The sequence below is a fragment of the Chelon labrosus genome, assembly GCF_963514085.1.
Source record: "Chelon labrosus genome assembly, chromosome: 7".
In the NCBI taxonomy this organism is placed as follows: Eukaryota; Metazoa; Chordata; class Actinopteri; order Mugiliformes; family Mugilidae; genus Chelon; species Chelon labrosus.
In genome coordinates, this window is record NC_140343.1 from 12,443,377 (window position 1) to 12,461,743 (window position 18,367).

Below are 18,367 nucleotides of genomic sequence, written 5' to 3' on the forward strand. Positions count from 1 at the left end.
TTCCTGTGTCAGGCTGGGGTCTGGGTCTAGGTGGGTGGTACATGTCTAAGTAACATCCACACGAATGCCAGGTCCCAAACGTTTCCCATTGCACTGACACAAGATGGTCAATGTTGTTTACTTCTCCTGCCACTGGTTTTAATGTTGTGGCTGATCGGTGTAGGTATTTCAACTACAGTAGTATCACAGAAATGAGTCGATCCTCGTGTTGTCCGCTAGGGGGAGTGTTTCGCTTGCAGGGGGAGGGTGGGTGCGTTCCCGCAGCAACAGGGAAGATGGCAGCCCTCACATCTCTTACCCAGGTAAAGATGCAGCAATCTAAAACTACACGCTTCAGCTTAAGGCTAACCCGTTTAGCAGTGCTCTACCGTAACGTGTCACTCTCTGGCACTCAATTTTAAATTTCACTTTGAACATAACGCGAGCTCCCTGTGAAATGTAGCTAGAGAGAAAAAAAAAAGAAGGGCAGTCAGCTGGTCGAGTAAGGCCTATTGCAGGACCGTTATGTAGCGGGCTGCTTTCTTAGCATCAGCTGGGGACTAGCTATCTGTGTGGCTACATACCCACGACCCTGCACTTAAGCTCGCTGTTTATAAATGTAAAGAAAACACGTTGCCGTATGCGCCGTTGTGGACGTGTGTGAATAACCGATGTGCGTACATGAACGTATATGTGTAGCAAAGCGTCGTAAACGTAAATAACGGTCACTCATTATGCTAGCAGACCTCAGTTAGCATAGTCCTGATGCCAAGTAGTAGTCGGGGTGGGGAAAGCGCTTGCTGTATAAAACGAGCTACATTGCTTTAATAATACTAATGTGACTCGCCCCTGTTGGTCTTAGGTTTGTTTATATAGAGGCGACGTGAATGTTAAAGGCAATGCGCCCCTTAGGTCGTATGGACTTGTGTTGCACTTGGTTTGTTATTGATGGTGAGCACCAGGTTATTCTGCTAAACTACCCTCTGCGTTGAGTCAGAATTTGAATGAACACTTCTGCCATCATCTTCCGTAAATCTGTCATGTTGCAGGTTTCATTCTGCACACACCACATCTATTTTTATCTCTGACTATCTGGAGGATCTTATGGTGTGCATAAGCCATAACATTTATGGCAGGGTAACTTGTACATGCTTTGTATTTTGTATTTTTCTTTGCTCCTTAAAATGTCTTGTACTTGCACGTTAAGCTGCTCACTTGTGTCTTAAATTGCCCCCCCTGGGGACAAATAAAGTTTTCTGAATCTGAATCTGAATGAATAGATTGTGGAGACCCTTGCTGCAAATTTCTGATCTGTGTTAATGAGTTTAACTGAGTCAGTACAATTTAAGACAGCGTTTTATTTAGCAGAATAAGTTTTAAGATTTCAGAATACTTTGTTAAATAGTCCTGTAACAATCTTTTCTGCCACAGTTGTCGAGTGGGAACCCTGTATATGAGAACTTTTACAGACAGGTAAGGATGATGACTGCAAGCCTCATTTTTATAAAACAAAATGAAAGATTAATTAACGTATCTGAGAGAGTTCTGTATGAATTTAAAAAAAAAAAATGTAAACAATAGTCCAGTCAAGAGTGTTTGTTTGCTTCCAGGTGGATCCTGGGAATACAGGGAAAGTAGGACCAACAGAAGCTGCCCTGTTCCTAAAGAAGTCTGGACTTCCTGACATTACACTGGGAAAGGTACGTGGCGGCAGTCTGATGCTTTTTGCGTATGGTTCCACGTACAACCGACCTAAGCATTGTTGCAGACAGTGTGCACCCTATTAGGGAAATGGTTTTCCCTGATGGCAGTGAGCAGGTTAATGCACCCTCCTGCAAAGCAAGAATTTAGACAAAACAAGTCAGATCCATGGAGGCCCCACGTCAGAACTTGCGGGTCATTAAAAAAATAAAAAAGTGCTGCTTACGTCTTGCTGATAGATAATGCAGCACACCTTCAGAGGTCTAGTGGAGTCAGGTACTCATTGCTGCAAAAGGGGGACCTGCACAATATTTGGCAGGTGGTCCGAATCTTATGTTTTTTTTCGTTTAATTTCACTGATTATGCATGCTCGTGTCTTTTTTTTTTTTTGCTTCAGATCTGGGATTTGGCTGATCCAGATGGCAAAGGCTACCTTGACAAACAGGTAAAGAAGAAGAGCTTATTTTTTTGAATGGTTACATATTTATTCTGATCAGTAGGTATTTAATAACAACGAATGACGAAGTGAAACCAAGCTTGTCAAGCTGTGGAGGCTGTTGCAGAGAATATATGAATAGAATAGAATGTCTTTATTTGTCATTGTGGTACAGCGAAATTAAGGCGGCCAGAGGTCCCCTTTTAGGTGCAGTAAAAAATAAAATAAAAATATAAATAAGGTAAGGAATGAAAATAATATGTACAAAAACTATAAGACTATAGACACTGGCATGAAATAACAACTGTTATTACAACATGAAGGTATTGCACTTGTTGATATAACTTATTGCACATTACGCATATGAAGTTACTATAAGTTGCACATATAAGGTTATTGCACACATGTATTGCACATTATTATGGGAATGTGTTTTTCATATGTGTAACTATTGTTTTATGGTTTCTTATTTTCTCATTTAATAATGTGTAACTCTTTGCAGTGATGTATCATTTATCTCAGCATGAGAATAAGAAAGACTTGTAGTAATGGGTAGTACTGTGTGTCTCTCACTCAGGGCTTTTATGTTGCGCTGCGGCTGGTGGCCTGTGCTCAGAGTGGTCAGGAAGTCAGTCTGTCCAGTCTCAACGTAACAGTCCCTCCTCCGAAGTTTGTAAGTGTGAAAATATTATTACAATAAAGTCCATGTAATTTCTTTAAAGCCGAAAAAGCTAAAACTCGCTGCATTGTAGAGTCAAGACAAGAGCAATAATATTTGGGCAATGACACAATTTTTGTTTGGTTCTGTAAGCCGCTACAATGACGAGACGCAATCGATGCGCATGTGATGGAATTAAAATATCATATAAAATGTTTTGCTACCATTTTTATGTATAGTACCCAAACTCAGATTTATGCATAGCCCTGGAATCTGTGTGTGTCTTCAGCAAGTAAAAATATGCACTCAGTTGTGTCCAGACTAACTTGGCCATTCTTTACCATCAATAGCTCCTGTGCTGGTTTTACTGTATGTTTTGGATCATTGTCTATCTTTACTGTGAAGTACTGTTCAATTAGCTTTGCTTCATTTGGCTGAATCGGAGCAGACGGCATATCCATACAGGTACAACCATCTAGAGTTGTTGCCATGGTTGTAATTCTTAACCTTTCCTTCAGTTTGGATGCAAAGCAGTTAGTTTGGTAGCTAAAATAAGGAAAATTGTGTCAGTGCCCAGATATAAATGGACTCATTCACTTTAAAGATTAACCATGTGTCATTTTTGTGTTATTAAACCTTGTATCAAAAGTTAATGAACGTTACAACTAAGTGATACCTGTTTGTGTTTGTTTGATTTCAGAAAGACAGCAGCAGTCCGTCACTAAGCAGCACAACCTCTTCCTCTGGCGAATTACACTGGGCTGTCAGGGTGTGTTCAAACACACAGTTGCACTCACTTTTAGTAAGAAGGACAATATTTTGTGGATCCATAATGATACGTCATTTTGTCGAAGATGCATTGGAATTAATGAAGTTGTTTGATTTTACTAGTCAAAGGTTAGAGTCACTGTGTCGTCGCAAAACACTTTTTGTGAACATAAGAATTCATATGGTAGTTATGATAAAATTTCACATAGATGGAGTCTATTAGAGGCTATTCTAGCAAGTGAAGAGTTTCTCTGGTAATCCAGCGCAAGTTAATTGGTTTTGTTGATATTGAACTTGAGGTTCATGTTTGCAGATCCAGCTTTTGAGATAATTAGTCTGTCCTTTTCTTCACAGCCCGAGGAGAAGAACAAATTTGATGGGATTTTTGAAAGTCTGGTGCCAGTCAATGGCTTGCTGTCAGGAGAGAAGGTCAAACCAGTTCTGATCAACTCCAAGCTACCTCTGGATGTCCTTGGGAAGGTAATTAGCTTAATTCTGATGTCTTGTATTTGGGATCGTTGATCAAGCTACTCAAGCTAAACATTAAATGTGTTGTGTTTCCCCACACGAAGTCGCATTAATGTAATTTCAGCTAGTAAAATATTTTTATCAAAGAATACGCTTATCCAAAAAAGTATGTTGAAACGAGGGCAACTGGACTTGTTGGGTTTCTTGAAGATGTTTCGCCACTAATCCAAGTAGCTTCTTCATTTTTAAAAGACTGGTAGGGCGTTTAAATAGGCACATCTGTGGGTGTTGGTCATCTGAAACTCATGTGACTAGGGTCTGTTGATGGACAGGATCTTAGCTGTAGAAGGCACCGGAACAACCCATTACTTTCCAAAGACTGCAGTCTCAATATGTGAATGAGAGTAAAACATCTTAGGGACAGACGTTCAGACTGTGTTGTAAATTGATGGCATATTATATCTCAGTCCACCTCAGAGAACAGTGAACTGCCTGTACCACATTTTTCTGTGTGACTGCCAACATTCACAGCATCTGATGCAGTTAAATTGAATCTGTGATAGTTTAATGAGCGTTTGATTTATTGATCCCTTTCATGTTTTTCTTGCCATTAGGTTTGGGACCTGAGTGACATAGATAAAGATGGCCATCTGGACAGAGACGAGTTTGCAGTGGTGAGTGATACCTTTTTAACTCTTAGTATTTGCAGAGGAGTGTGTTATGACCTATACTGCAGCCAGCCCGTTACCAGGGGAACCTCCACATGCTTTGGCTTCACTTTTGAAGAGCTGTCATGGCATCCAGTTTTTTTTTTTTTACAGTCTGTGCTCTGTAGCCTTAGATACTTAATAATACAAGTGATAAACAATATTGATATTAGAGTGGTGTTGGAACAGCCAGGTGAACAATAAATTATTGTTTTACCTTTGCCAAAGCTAATATTCTTGCACTACGCTGCGCTGTTTTCACTATTTATGTGTATTTGTAAATTACTGGGCTCCTATGTCATTTTTATCCTTTTGTTTTTTAGATAGTGAATGGATACTTTATTTGAGCTATTGCTAATAATTTAATATCAGCCTTGTGACATAATTAGCTTCATGAAAGCTGTATATGCAGACAGAAAGAAGGTATTAATAGCAGACTGTGCTCCCCAGGCCATGCACCTGGTGTACCGGGCTTTGGAGAAGGAGCCTGTCCCTGCCCTCCTTCCCTCTTCCCTCATCCCTCCATCTAAAAGGAAGAAGAGTCTTGGCTCAGTGGCCACCTCTGTGCCTGGACTGCCGGCGAGCCCTCCACCACCAAAAGACTCACTGCGCTCCACACCCTCCCATGGCAGCATGAACTCACTCAACAGCACCGGCAGCCTGTCGCCCAAACACACGCTCAAATCTGGACAGGTGATAAATAACAAAAAAGAAACAAAAACGAATTGTTAAACATTTAAATTAAAAAAGACTCATGGTGCATCATTAGTATTTTATCAAGACTGGGTTTGATTCAAAAATAACGTCTCTCTCTCTCTGTCTGTGTCAGCATTCACTGAACTGGGTGGTGCCTGTGTCAGAACGTGGTCGCTATGACGACATCTTCCTGAAGACAGATGCTGATATGGATGGTTTTGTCAGCGGCCATGAAGTAAAGGATATCTTCATGCAGTCTGGACTTTCTCAGAACCTCCTTGCCCATATATGGTAGGAACTCTGCATGTTCCCGTTTATGTTTCATGCATGGCAGGTAAAATCAGTCGTGACTAACAGCTTTATAAATAGTAAATAATTTGGAGGTATTTTAAAGATCAGTTTTGAACTAAAAATGAGAATTGTATCTGTATGTTTTTATTGATATAACCGCCGTCATAAATGTTGGTAGTCCATTACTAGAACTATTACTTTTCTTTGCAGCGTTTCTCATGTTTCAGACATATTGTCAATTCTGGCTTGAATCAGGTATATAAGGGGCCACTAGTGAGACGGCTGGCATGCAGATGTGTTATCTTGAGCCTTTGTTCAGACCTTGCTTTAAGATCCGTCCTGGGCAATCTGATTACAAGTGGCCAGCTTAAAGTAACAGGTGTGAACACAAACAGGACGCATTGAAGACGCTTTTGAGTGATCCGAACTCTGATCACATTTGGAGGTGGTCTGGGTCGCATTTGACTGCATTCCTTTGGTAGTCTGTACTTGCGGTGTGTCTTGGGTCACATTAAAGACAACCTACTCAGCAGAGGTGCTCTTGTGCAAGCAGAGTTTTGCCTCATTCATTCAGAAAAAAACACACAGCCGCTATTATAAATGATCACCTGTAAAGGAAGTAGCACCATATGTGATGTCTGTTCATTAATATATTCTAACACTGTAGCTGTTAACTAACTAAACGAAATTCTTTAAAATGAGTATACCATGTGTGATTTTGTTATTAAAAAACAGATCAGCATGTGGTTGATTACTGATGTGATCATGTTGATGCCTAAGGAGGTGCGTGTAGTTTAGTATTTCCACTCTATTCATTGATGCCTTTATTACAGGAGACTTTGTCCGTCACAGCACATATTAATGTCAGGTGTGACCACAGCTACTTAAAGATTGCCCAGGACTGATCTTAATGCAAGGTCTGAGCGGGGCTTATGATTTCTACTATTTGCATCACAAACATTTGACACCATCAAGTGGGAGGTGAAAATCTCTTGTAAAAGTGCAAAAAAGTTTTTTATTTAAAACAGTTTTTATTAATTCATTTGTACTGACTTTCTGCCTAGTTACTTTCTGATTCCTTTACTTTCGTACAATATTTCTGTTAATCATATGCTGCTCAGGAAAAAAGGAATGAACTTAATATTCCTCTGTTGACTGTCCCCTACCCTGCAGGGCTTTGGCAGACACAAGACAGATTGGCAAGTTGACCAGGGAACAATTTGCCCTCGCCATGTATCTCATCCAGCAGAAAGTCAGCAAGGGCATTGACCCTCCGCAAGCATTGACTGCTGACATGATCCCACCCTCTGAAAGAAGCACTCCGGTTCCAGTAAGTCCCACAAACGAACTATGAATGTTAATTAGTGCTGAGTGTGGTGCCTTTATATCTGTATATTTCATCCCATATAACTCCTGTCCATATGTGAAAGACACTGATACCCAAATTACCATCATCTGAATCAGAGACATTATAAATGTCTCCATTCAGCTTTTGTAATTACAATAGATTGATTATATAGCATGGTATGTTATAGTTATGGGTAAGTTTTAGTGTAATCTTGTGGACTGAAATGAACATCAAATAAAGACCTATTATTTTTAAGATCAGATCAGATATAATAATAGGAGTGATTCATATTAATTATCCTCCGACAGGCTCAAAATATACTCTCAGTGGTTAATGGGGCGTAATAATAAATTGTTATGAAAAATAATTGATTTAGTCTTTCCTCAGAGATGTAAACGCTTCTCTAATAGATATTTACTGGCCTTCATCTGCATGTTGTTATCATCATCATCAGTAACAAAGCCATTTCTCTGTGTCTGCAGAATATGTCAGGATACATGACTCCAGTGGGGTCAGAGATGGCTGCTCTGTCGGAAATGAGACGGGTGAGTAAGCTCTTCTATTTCTCTTTCTTCCTGCTCTCATCTTTCTTGTGATTTCTGCGTATTTGTCTGCCAGACATCTTGTTTTTGAGCTGTGCCAGTCTACCACATTTGCTTATGTCCGCTCACCCACCCCAAAGCCAACAGACCAGAAAGGGAAAACGAGAAGCAGGTTGAATGAAAGACGTCTACTGCTCACTGTTATTCTTCTCTTATATCCTAACTCTTGCTGCTGATGTTTCTACTCTCCCTCTCTCTGTCTCTCAGGCTGTAATGTTCAAGTCGTGGGTAGGTAACACAGACCTACGGTGTATTAAGCTATAAATGCTTTCGGTGGCCAGCTGATTATGCTGGAAAGCATTTTTTAAGACTCTTCTCTCCGTTTCAACACAGTGCAGTCACAGTGTCTCACCTCGTCAACTGTCTCCTAGGAAAGAGTCAAGATCGCTGAAAGCCTGTTTGTTATCAAACAAGATTTATTTTAAATACATACCGGAAATTTGTTGAAGGCCGATGTTATTCAGAATATTATAACATCTTGAATCTTACCTATCCGTGGCAGTTTGACCATGGTCGTGGCACTTCCCCCACGTGTCGGTGATTGAGCCAGTCCCCACCTACTGATTAAACCTCTGTGCTTCTCCTCCTCTTGACCACTGATTTCTCTCCTGAATCCTCTCTTTACCTCTTTCTCCTTTTGTTGCACTGGTTTGCCGTGGGACGTTTGGTGCCCTTTCATTCCTATTTTCTCAAACACACATGGTTTACTTTATCAACCTGTCTTCCTCTCTTTTCTCTTTCTGCCCGCCTGTCTCTCTCTACAGGATAGTTCCAGTTCAGTGGGTTCAGGAGAGTTCACGGGCATCAAGGAGTTGGATGACATCAGCCAAGAGATTGCCCAGCTGCAGAGGTAACAAGCAAAATCACGTGACATCCCACATCTGAATAATGAATAACAAGGGAAAAAAAACTATTCATTTTTTTCATTATCATTTTTATTTTGTAGCACATCACATTTAACCATAACATTGGTGCAGTAATAACATAGCAGTAGTAGTGTTAACTGCAATCAGAGACGAGATCCAGGTTGGAGTCGTGCAATGTCCTTTGTGCAATCTTTTGGTTTTGACTGGTCACTAACATTAGCGCCATCATCATTCCATTGTCAACATCCACACCCTGATGACGTTCATCAGCCAGCAGCAGCTAGTCTCATGAGCCAAGCAAGTGACGGCAAGAGCACTGGGTGTAGTAGTTCACGTGGATGAGTATGGTGACATGTGCGTTTTAAAGTGTCGCATTAAAAACTGTTTATGAAAATGGAGAAAAAAAACCAACTAAACTTACTCAGTAGGTTCTGATATAGCACATAACCCACCCTACTGATCAGGTGTTTCAGCTAGAAAAGAAGAAATGTCTGAATGAATGATACGCTCCGTAGTATGGTGCAAAGAAACATTTCTTTGTCCTGAAGCCCTCTCTACATTTTTCTCCTGTCGATGGGATAAGATTGTTTCTTGTTCCAGGTTTTTGTTTTTCTATACTGCCCCCCTCTGATCACACTACACAGCCAAGGTTATTATTATCACTTAATTTGCATTGTCTTTTCCCCTTGAGAATTAAATAGAACTGGGGAAATGTGAGAACGCACCTGTAAGATAGACCTGAGACCAGCAATATGTTTATTAATATTTAGATGGCTGCTTTCAGCATAACATGCCTGAGATGCATGATCTTTTTTTCTTAATTTTTTTTGTTAATTATTAATGTAACACTGTGCAGCACCATAAACACTACACAGCTAAGGCAAAATCAATAGATTGTCACTTAATAAAAAAACAAAAAGTCCATCCTATTTGAGACAGATAAAAGTGAAACATCATATCTGACAGGGTCAGAGTAAATTAAATAAAGAAACAAAATTAAATTAAAATACATTTTATTAACTTGAATTATCATTATCATTTAGCAAAAACATCAGGTGTGGACGACCTTTTTATGTACATCTCATCCCACAGCTTTCTTTCTTTCTTTCTTTCTTTCTTTTCACCTTCTACTTTTCTCTTCCACACACCCAGTCAGCCGGTCACTCTTCCTTTGATGTGTGTCTTTTATTAAATTTTGTTTGTTCACCACTTATTCTCCATGCTGCGTCAGCACTCTTGCGTTTACCCAGTGGAATACTCTAAGGTAAACATATTGGTTACTGAACATCCACGGACTGGCATTCTGTTATAATTTACTGTAACACCCACAAAATGAGCGGTGTGTCTACCTGCTTCTTTATTCTGCCACCTGAATATCTGACATTTACACACAGCCTCCTCAGAATAGCAACAATAGTCTTTGACATCACTGGATTGTCCTCAAGAGCAATGCTTCATATTTTAAAGGACACTGGAGTCAGTCCACACAATAAATATGTTTATTCAGCATTGTGAACTGTGGCAGTGTAAAACTGATAGAATCCCAGTCCAGTGTCATGTTATTCTGACATGATGATGTGTGTACACAGGGTTGGTAATTTTATCTATCTATCTATCTATCTATCTATCTATCTATCTATACTTACGTATGAATGTTTCTGTGTGTGTGTGTGTGTGTCAGGGAGAAGTATACTCTTGAGCAGGACATCAGGGAGACAGAGGAGGCCATCCGATATAAGAGCGCTGAGGTGCAGGTGAGGGCAACGTGTTAACTGATTAATCAGCTGCACTGTACAGATTTAATTTACTGAAGTCGTTATATTTTGGTAAATCAACTTCTTGAATATTCGAAACTGCAGCAGTCCAGCAGTGCACTAGGCGTAGGTTATATGTAATGCAGTAGAAAACCGTGCTTTATCAACTGTGACCTTATTTTTATTTATTCACCATCAGGAGATGCAGAACAACCTGGACAGAGAGACGACAAGCTTGCAGGAACTAGAGGCTCAAAAACAAGACGCCCAGGACCGCCTGGAGGAGATGGACCAGCAGAAACATAAACTAGAGGACATGCTGAACGAAGTCCGAATTAAATGCCAGGAAGAATCTCAAATGGTGAGGAAGGCTTGAGGAAATGTGCGACTTTACTGCAACACAACCTTTCTAAAGTGACAGCAGAATCTCAAAATATGGATAGTAAAGATTAAATTCATATAGTGAAATAATAGTGAAAGTTGAGTTAAATTACAATTATTGAGAAGCAACTAAGACACTTCATTCTGTCATGTCTTCAGATCTCAACCCTCCAGAGTCAAATCCACTCCCAAGAGTCGGACTTGCAAAGCCAGGAAGAAGAGCTGAGCCGGGCAAAGGCTGACCTGGGCCGGCTGCAGCAGGAGGAGAATCAGCTGGAGCAGAGCCTGGCTGCCGGCAAGATCCAACTAGAGACCATCATTAAGTCCCTGAAAGCCACCCAGGATGAGATTAACCAGGTAGGATGTTTGAAGACTGTCAACAGGGGGCACTATTCTGCCGTATAAACTGCTTCTTTACTACCGATGAAGTCAGCAACTTGGAGGTGTCACACCCTTTCACAGCAGTAAGTGGAAGAAACATATAGAAAAAGTTATTATGTGATATGGTTTGGTAAACAGATAAAGTACCAAAAATAGTGTAGGTGTGTACCAACGTAGATCTAACTATAGATCTGTAACTATATATGCAAGTTCCTCATGATGTGAAGTAAAGCGTGAGACCTGTCAGGAAAATTAAGTCTCGTGTTTATCTGCGCTGCTTGCATTTTTAGAGATCATGCTTCTTCTAGTTATAAAAAAAAAAAAAAAAATCATGAAGCAAGTAATGTTGAGGTAAGGTAAAGGTTACAGTGAGGACAACTTACCTGACTTTTAATTGGTTGTGTGTGTTTGCCGCAGGCTCGCAGCAAGTTGTCCCAGATTCAGGACAGTCAACAGGAAGTGTCTAAAAGCATTGAGCAGTACAACAGCACCTTGAACGGAACCCATGGAGGCAGTATGACCAACCTGGCAGACATGAGCGAGGGTTTCAGTGACAGAGAGAATGGAGGATTCCCAGCCATGGTGAGAGCGGCACAGGTCAGGAACGGATTTCTTCTTTTTATTATTGAACCCTAAACGTGAATGTGAGTTTTGTCTTAATCCCTGTAGTTTTTCTTGATCTGTTCTCAAACAACGAGCAGCAAGCAGCTTTTCTCTTCCTTCATTATAAAATGTCACATTGATTGCAGGATGACCCACAAGTTCTCAAAAGGATCTACTGTATGCCAGGAGAAGAAGGTGGCCAGGTGATTATTGCTCATCTTTGAAGTCTTTGCATATGATGAAGGGTTATTTTGCTTCAAGATCATGGCCTCCTTGAATGTGGTGGACTTATTCCTGTCCCACCACTTGAAGAAAGTAGTGTCAGTATTCCAGTGCCACCAAAGTAAGGAGAAGTAAAGGGCCATTGTTGCATCCTCATCTGTTACTGCAGATAAAAGTGGTTTGCAACACTGCTTTCCATTGCATTAGGCATTTGTGGTGCTTTCCAGTTAGTCTTACAAATGGATTTTTGATAAAATAGGTCATTATGAGTAAGAAATTTAATGGTTGAAACTATGTTTCATTTTAATGCTAAGTCATCCAAATGAATAATTAACTAATCAGAAAATAATCTGTGCATTATTTGAGGCAACTAATTGACCGAAAAATCATATGTGGCTGCCCTCCAAACGTAACTCAAGAAAAATTAAAGAGTTAAAGGACCTCTCACGTAGCCTGATTACGAGAGGAGAACTTTATGAGAGAATAAAAAAGACAATAAAACTGTCCAGAGGTGCAAAATACACTCAGCGCACCACATCAGGGGGAGGAAGGGTTGGAGCTGCCAGTCCAGCTGTGCAGAGTTGATATAATGTAGCTCTTATCTCACTAGATGATAGATGATTTAGGTGCATGCAGCCAAATATTCACTGTTGATATGCTATCGAAAGAAAGTAGTATAAAGTTCACTTAATTATACTTTTCAAATTCACATCCCAGTTGTTCATTCAGCATTATAATGAATACTGTTTTCACTGTAATTATTGTTTTTCTTTCTTTAAATAATTCTTTTTCTTAAAAAAATACAAAAAAAAAACAGAACACAATGTGCAATACAAGTACCAATCTACATATACAAAAGTTTAAAAACAAAAAAGCCTCACACTGCCAGACCTTTGTTCCATTGCTCCAGTTTACAAGGTTTCAAACCTGAAAAACAAACACATACACCAGGAGAACAGTGGCTCTGTTCAGACCTTGCATTAACATCTGGTTTGGGGAATCTGATTACAAGTGACCAGTGTACTGTCCAAGGACAGGTGTGAACACACCCAGGACGAATTGAAGAATTCGAGATCACTGACCACATTTGGAAGTGTTCCAGGTTGCATTTGTCTGCATTTGACCACATTCCTTTGTTAGTGTGAACACAGTGCATCCTGACATTAAAGACCTCCTACTCAACAGGGGTGCTCTTGCATCGACCGAGATTTGACTCATTCATTCAGAAAAAAACAACAACCACAGCCTCTATTATAAGTGATCACCTGAAAAGGGAAAAGCCCCATAAGTGATGTCTATTCATAGTTTGGAGTCTTTTCAGATATTCTGTCCTTGTAGCTGCTGTTTTTAAGTATATATACTTAAGTACTATACTTGAATCTGTTGTTAGATAACGCTAATTATTCATGCAATCATGTTGATGTATAAAGATTAGTGTAGTGCGTGAAGCAGTGTCTTGATTTACTATTATTACTAGAGATTACAGTGTGTATGGAAGCTTCCAGGCTTCGAGTTACAATCTGAGCTTTAACAGCAATAAAGAGCCATTATAGACATTAGCTGTTAGAATATTCTGCTGCTCCCCAAATAATCTTTCTCTATATTAGATTAGCATTTTAGAGTGCAAATAAATTGCTGCATAATAGATTTTTATGCCAAGTAAAAGCACAGGCATTAAAAGTGGATGTTGATTCAAGGTCTGAACAGGGCCGGTGAGAATTTAGAGACTTGGACAAAGTTTGGAAATGTGAAAAAGAGTGCTGCATCTTTGTGGAAAAACAAAACAAAATTGTGCTTGCAGATATTTGATTTTTCTTGGGTTTTTTTCCTGGCATTCTTCATTCAAAGCATTATTCAATTTAGTTTCAGGTTGTTTATGAGTTTTCAGGCTTTCAGACACTGAAAGCTTTTTTCAGTTTCACTATAAGATTCAAGATTCAAGATTCAAGATTTCTTTATTGTCAATTTCTCAATACGTTTGCAACATACAGAAAAATCGAAAAAACGTTTCTCTCTCTTTCTCACATAATAATAAATAAAATAAAATAAAAACCTAAATAGACCTAAAGTGGGTGAGGTTGGCAGTGAAACAGTTGCTATGTAAACATCTGTATAAGGCATAAGGCATTGTATTAATCTCATATGCTATATTCACATCTGGCTGAAGCAGAGAATTCTCATCCCCATGGAAGTGATCTTTGTATTCTTTGTGTAGCTATTTAATGAAACAGTTAACATGTCTTTTCACTTGCACTTCAACCTAGTGTCTTTTTTTTGTTTTGAGCTGTTCGGATCCTGTGCAGTGTTACCAATACTTTTGTTTGTGTTAGAATGTGTGGATGATCACTGCACAACAACATCTTCTGCTTTGTTTTTCTTTCTTGGCTTTTGTTGGTTGCACAGGAAGATCCATTCAAAGCAAAGCCATCTGTGTTCAACAATCAGCCTCAGGAAATTCACACTGACCCCTTCCACACTGAAGACCCCTTCAAAACAGACCCTTTCAAAGGTACTGGTGCCCCTTTTACTTTAACTCTTCTCCTCTGTGCAACAGGGTCCTTTTTGTCTTTCCAGAAATCTCTTCTCATACATATATTTGCCGTTTTCCCTTTCCCTTCTTAATTCACATAAGCCTCTCCTCTTCCTTCAGTTTCCCCCCAGCTCTTCAATCTGTGTTTTCTATTTCTCTGTCCCTGTTTTTATTCCTCCAAACAGCTTATAGTTTTCTGCTTGAACTGCTCTCTGACTGTATTGTATGCCTTCATCCTCTTCCTTGTTTTTCTCCTGCTTTCCTCTCTTTGCTTGATTCCTCTCTTGTAGGTGACCCTTTTCAAAATGATCCTTTTGCAAAGCCGCCAACCGCAACCACAGGTATTTTACTGTTGCTATCAGCCAAAGCTAAACAAAGGCAACTACTCCTTGAAGACATTTCATCTCTCATTTCCAACAATTAGTGGCTTGTTCACTGACTGATAGGGAGTTAACGTCTGTGGCTGATAACAACCTGAAACTCACTTGAATGGGGTCTATTAACTTTCTGTTGTTGGGGTTAGTGACCCATCAACGGCCAAAATCTCACCAGACTCCTGGGACAAGGATGCTCTGACCGAGGCTTCCAGCAATCACAATCTGGACTTTGTCGAAGTTGCTCAATTTAAAATTAAGTTAAATTAGCTAACGTTTTTTTTTTTTTTTAACCTAGGAGAACTACTTGACTCTGGTCCATTGGGGAGAACATTATATATATGTTTTCATCACCCTCAAATAACGGTCATACATAAATCCTCCACTATTGTTGATGCTGTGCTACATGTGTGAACTGTAACTTCTTGTTACACTTCTCTAGTTAGTGATATTGAGTTTCAGTTCTCTGCTTTGTATATGAAGATCAGCGATTGAAATCAACTTTTTTGACACAGCAGCTAGACTCATATCACACAAAGTGTATTTTCCTGTGAAGCACATACATTTTGTCAGCAGCTGTGGTTTGATCACACAGTTATGTCCATGTATGTTTGAACACAGACACAACTTCTGTTATTTAATCTATTTACCAAAACATATTTAGTTGCAGTTATATAATGAATATGTAAACTAAAACTTAAACTTCAGACTTGGCTTTAATTTGAGGGTATTTACAAGCGAATTGACAAATGAATTAAATTTTTAATATGTTGTAGCAAATCCTTTGGCTGAACTTGACTTGGCGAGAATGTGTCTGGAAACTTCAATAGTTTATACTGATAACCTTCAATTGTCAATTATTCTCATCAGTTTACTTGGTTTCTAAACAAATCTTGACTGTAGACTGTCATCAAACAGAAATGTGTTCAGAAAAAAAAATATTTCTGTGAGAAAATAGCTACAGATAATTTGGTAATCTAAAGCACATATGTAGAAACTGATACTGAGTGTTAAGTAGAAAGCTCTAACTGATGCTGTTTCTGTAACTCCCTGACTCAACTTCATCTTATTAACTATCCCAAAACTGTAATGAAATGTTTTTTAATCGTCCTAACATGTTAGAAACTCAAAATCGAATTATTTCCCGGTGACATACGTTTACTTTATGTTTCACTTGTGTTGAAAATGAGCAGTTTTACTGTCACTCCAAAATGTCAACAACAATACTGCATTTTTGGACTACACTGCAGTGTTGCAGAAGTAAAACCTCATGCAAATGAGACTGTAAAATTCAACATTAACTTTAGGCTATTCAAGCGTATCTCACACAGACTTAAGCAATTATTTCTTCTGATCACATGTAAAAAATTATATTGGGTATAACAACTGTGATCTGTCATTGTAATTTGTTTTGCGTTCCTTCGTACTGTTGTCTAGTTAATAAGTAAAACTAAAATGAGTTCTACAGTGAGAGTTTCAGTAGCTGAAGTTGTCCATTTCTGATTCAGATCCATTTGGAGGAGACCCCTTCAAAGAAACAGATCCCTTCAAGGCTTCGTCAGAAGATTTCTTCAAGAAGACAACAAAGATAGATCCCTTCTCCACACCAGACCCCTTCAGTAAAAGTGCCACATTACCTTCCAAGGTAAGATTGACCAGAGTGTCCTATTTTGTTTTGTGAATGGGTTTGCATGTTGTGGTGAACATTAATGTTGATGTATTTCATCGAGTACAGTCATATTGTTGTGAGGAATTTTTTTCAATTGTTCAAGATAGTCTTACAGTTTTGAGTGTGACTTGAGTTGATAAACAATTAAAATTCAAGATTACAGGTGTTTACTTTCATTTGCACAGTAAAAACAGCGGTTTTCAGGAGTTCTTACTTTGCAAGTCTCCCTTAATAACAACTAAATAAATAAAATAAATATAAAACCTACAAAAAACTAAATGTAAGAAACAAGGTGCAAGAGAAATCTGTTAAATGGTACGCTAAAAAGTTTAAAACCTGAGTGGATAAAGTGCTCTGTACCTTGTGCTACAGATACAGTCAGTGGGATTGTGTAGAGGTTGTATTGTAGGTGTGTATTGTCCTTGATGGCACTGTGGGCTCTCCTGATAAACCTGGTCCTGTAAATTTCCTCTAGTGATGGGAAGGCTCCTCTAGAAAGAAATTGTGCAGGTTTTAATCGCACGTTGGAGATCCTTCCCATTCGGAGCAGTGCAGTACCCAAACCACACTGTAACTTTTATTTTGTTCTTTGCTTTCTACAGCAAGCCAGCCACTTTACAAGCAGTGACCCATTTTCTTCAAGCCACCCTAAACCCAAAGGACCAGGTATGATATAATTATGTATTCCATGACAAGGACTTTTAACATCAGACCTAATTGTTCACAGACAGGGAATTTCGTATACCGTAGTATTAACAAGTCCTTTTATTTTTCTGAGGAGTTTGTTTTGTTTTCTCAGTTCTTTTGTTCTCTGCACCACACTCTCCAGTGTTTTCTCCAGGATATTCAAGTACTTCATACAAACACACAGGCACTGTGGCCGAACTTAAATCCCTTAGCGGTTGGACGAGCCTAACACCACACACTATTATGTGTGAACTACTACTGTGAACTATTACTGTGGCTCTACTTACTGAGCCACAGCCACCCCAACCAAAGATGTCACTCTTTTTTTCTCTCTGTTATTGAGATTAGAAAGACCATAGAAACAGTTCTCATGCTGACATAACCTACTATTTAAAACACATATTAAAACACACGCTGCAGCTACACATGACATTAGTTCTACAAAATCTTGACCTAATGATGGCAGTAGGTAATAGGGCTACCTAAATATCTGATATATGACCAGGATATTCCATCAATGGATTTTTTTTTCTTCCCTAATGGCACGGGCATATTCCAAGATGACAATGCCAGGATTCATCGGGTTCAAATTGTAAAAGAGTGGTTCAGGGAGCATGAGACATAATTTTCACACATGGATTGTCCACCACAGAGTCCAGACCTTAACCCCATTGAGAATCTTTGGGATGTGCTGGAGAAGGTTTTGTGCAGTGGTCAGACTCTCACCCTCATCATCAATACAAGAACTTGGTGAAAAATCAACACTGAATAGAAATAAATCTCGTGACATTGCAGAATCTTATTGAAACAATGCCACAGCGAATCCTGTAATCAAAGATAAAGGCGAAATATTAGAGTGTGTGACCTTTTTTTTTGGTGGCAACTGTAGACTGTATGAAAAGATAATATAATGCAATCATTACACTTGCTGAAATACAAATTTAAGAAGAGGTGTATCAACAAGGGTCTCAGCAGTACTGAACATTAAGTAAACTCTTAATTTGAACGTGAACTAATCGTGACTGTTTCATTTCAGACCTCTTTGGCACGTTGGACCCCTTTGGCAGTAGTTCGTTCAGCGCCAGCAGTAACAGCTCTGCTGGATTTGCAGACTTCAGTCATATGTCAAAGCCTAGAGACCCTTTTGAAGGAAGGGCCAGCTGGATGCCGGATTACCAGAAGGTAGCAGACTGACACTCAGAATTTTATTTAAATTTTTTTTTAAAAAAAAAGCCTATTACTGTAA

At 39.2% G+C, this 18,367-nt stretch overlaps 1 protein-coding gene across 3 annotated transcripts in view; it reads left to right on the plus strand.

Annotated features, from left to right (window-relative positions):
• Positions 1-251: 251 nt before the first annotated feature.
• Positions 252-18,367, plus strand: part of eps15l1a (epidermal growth factor receptor pathway substrate 15-like 1a) — a gene marked incomplete at its 5' end in the record, with an annotated part of 31,224 nt that continues 13,108 nt past the window's right edge. Inside the window, 24 exons of one of the 3 annotated variants that reach the window (XM_084549110.1) lie at positions 276-302; positions 1,411-1,452; positions 1,590-1,679; positions 2,078-2,125; positions 2,694-2,789; positions 3,475-3,543; positions 3,897-4,022; positions 4,625-4,684; positions 5,168-5,410; positions 5,547-5,704; positions 6,878-7,034; positions 7,535-7,597; positions 7,862-7,882; positions 8,419-8,504; positions 10,202-10,274; positions 10,474-10,635; positions 10,815-11,012; positions 11,454-11,633; positions 11,786-11,842; positions 14,265-14,370; positions 14,682-14,732; positions 16,274-16,410; positions 17,037-17,100; positions 18,158-18,303. In XM_084549110.1, the coding sequence (XP_084405236.1) occupies positions 276-302; positions 1,411-1,452; positions 1,590-1,679; positions 2,078-2,125; positions 2,694-2,789; positions 3,475-3,543; positions 3,897-4,022; positions 4,625-4,684; positions 5,168-5,410; positions 5,547-5,704; positions 6,878-7,034; positions 7,535-7,597; positions 7,862-7,882; positions 8,419-8,504; positions 10,202-10,274; positions 10,474-10,635; positions 10,815-11,012; positions 11,454-11,633; positions 11,786-11,842; positions 14,265-14,370; positions 14,682-14,732; positions 16,274-16,410; positions 17,037-17,100; positions 18,158-18,303 (2,460 nt within the window). Of the gene's footprint in view, positions 303-1,410; positions 1,453-1,589; positions 1,680-2,077; positions 2,126-2,693; positions 2,790-3,474; positions 3,544-3,896; positions 4,023-4,624; positions 4,685-5,167; positions 5,411-5,546; positions 5,705-6,877; positions 7,035-7,534; positions 7,598-7,861; positions 7,883-8,418; positions 8,505-10,201; positions 10,275-10,473; positions 10,636-10,814; positions 11,013-11,453; positions 11,634-11,785; positions 11,843-14,264; positions 14,371-14,681; positions 14,733-16,273; positions 16,411-17,036; positions 17,101-18,157; positions 18,304-18,367 lie in introns of all 3 variants that reach the window. The other 2 variants (XM_084549109.1, XM_084549108.1) reach the window with 2 other exon arrangements.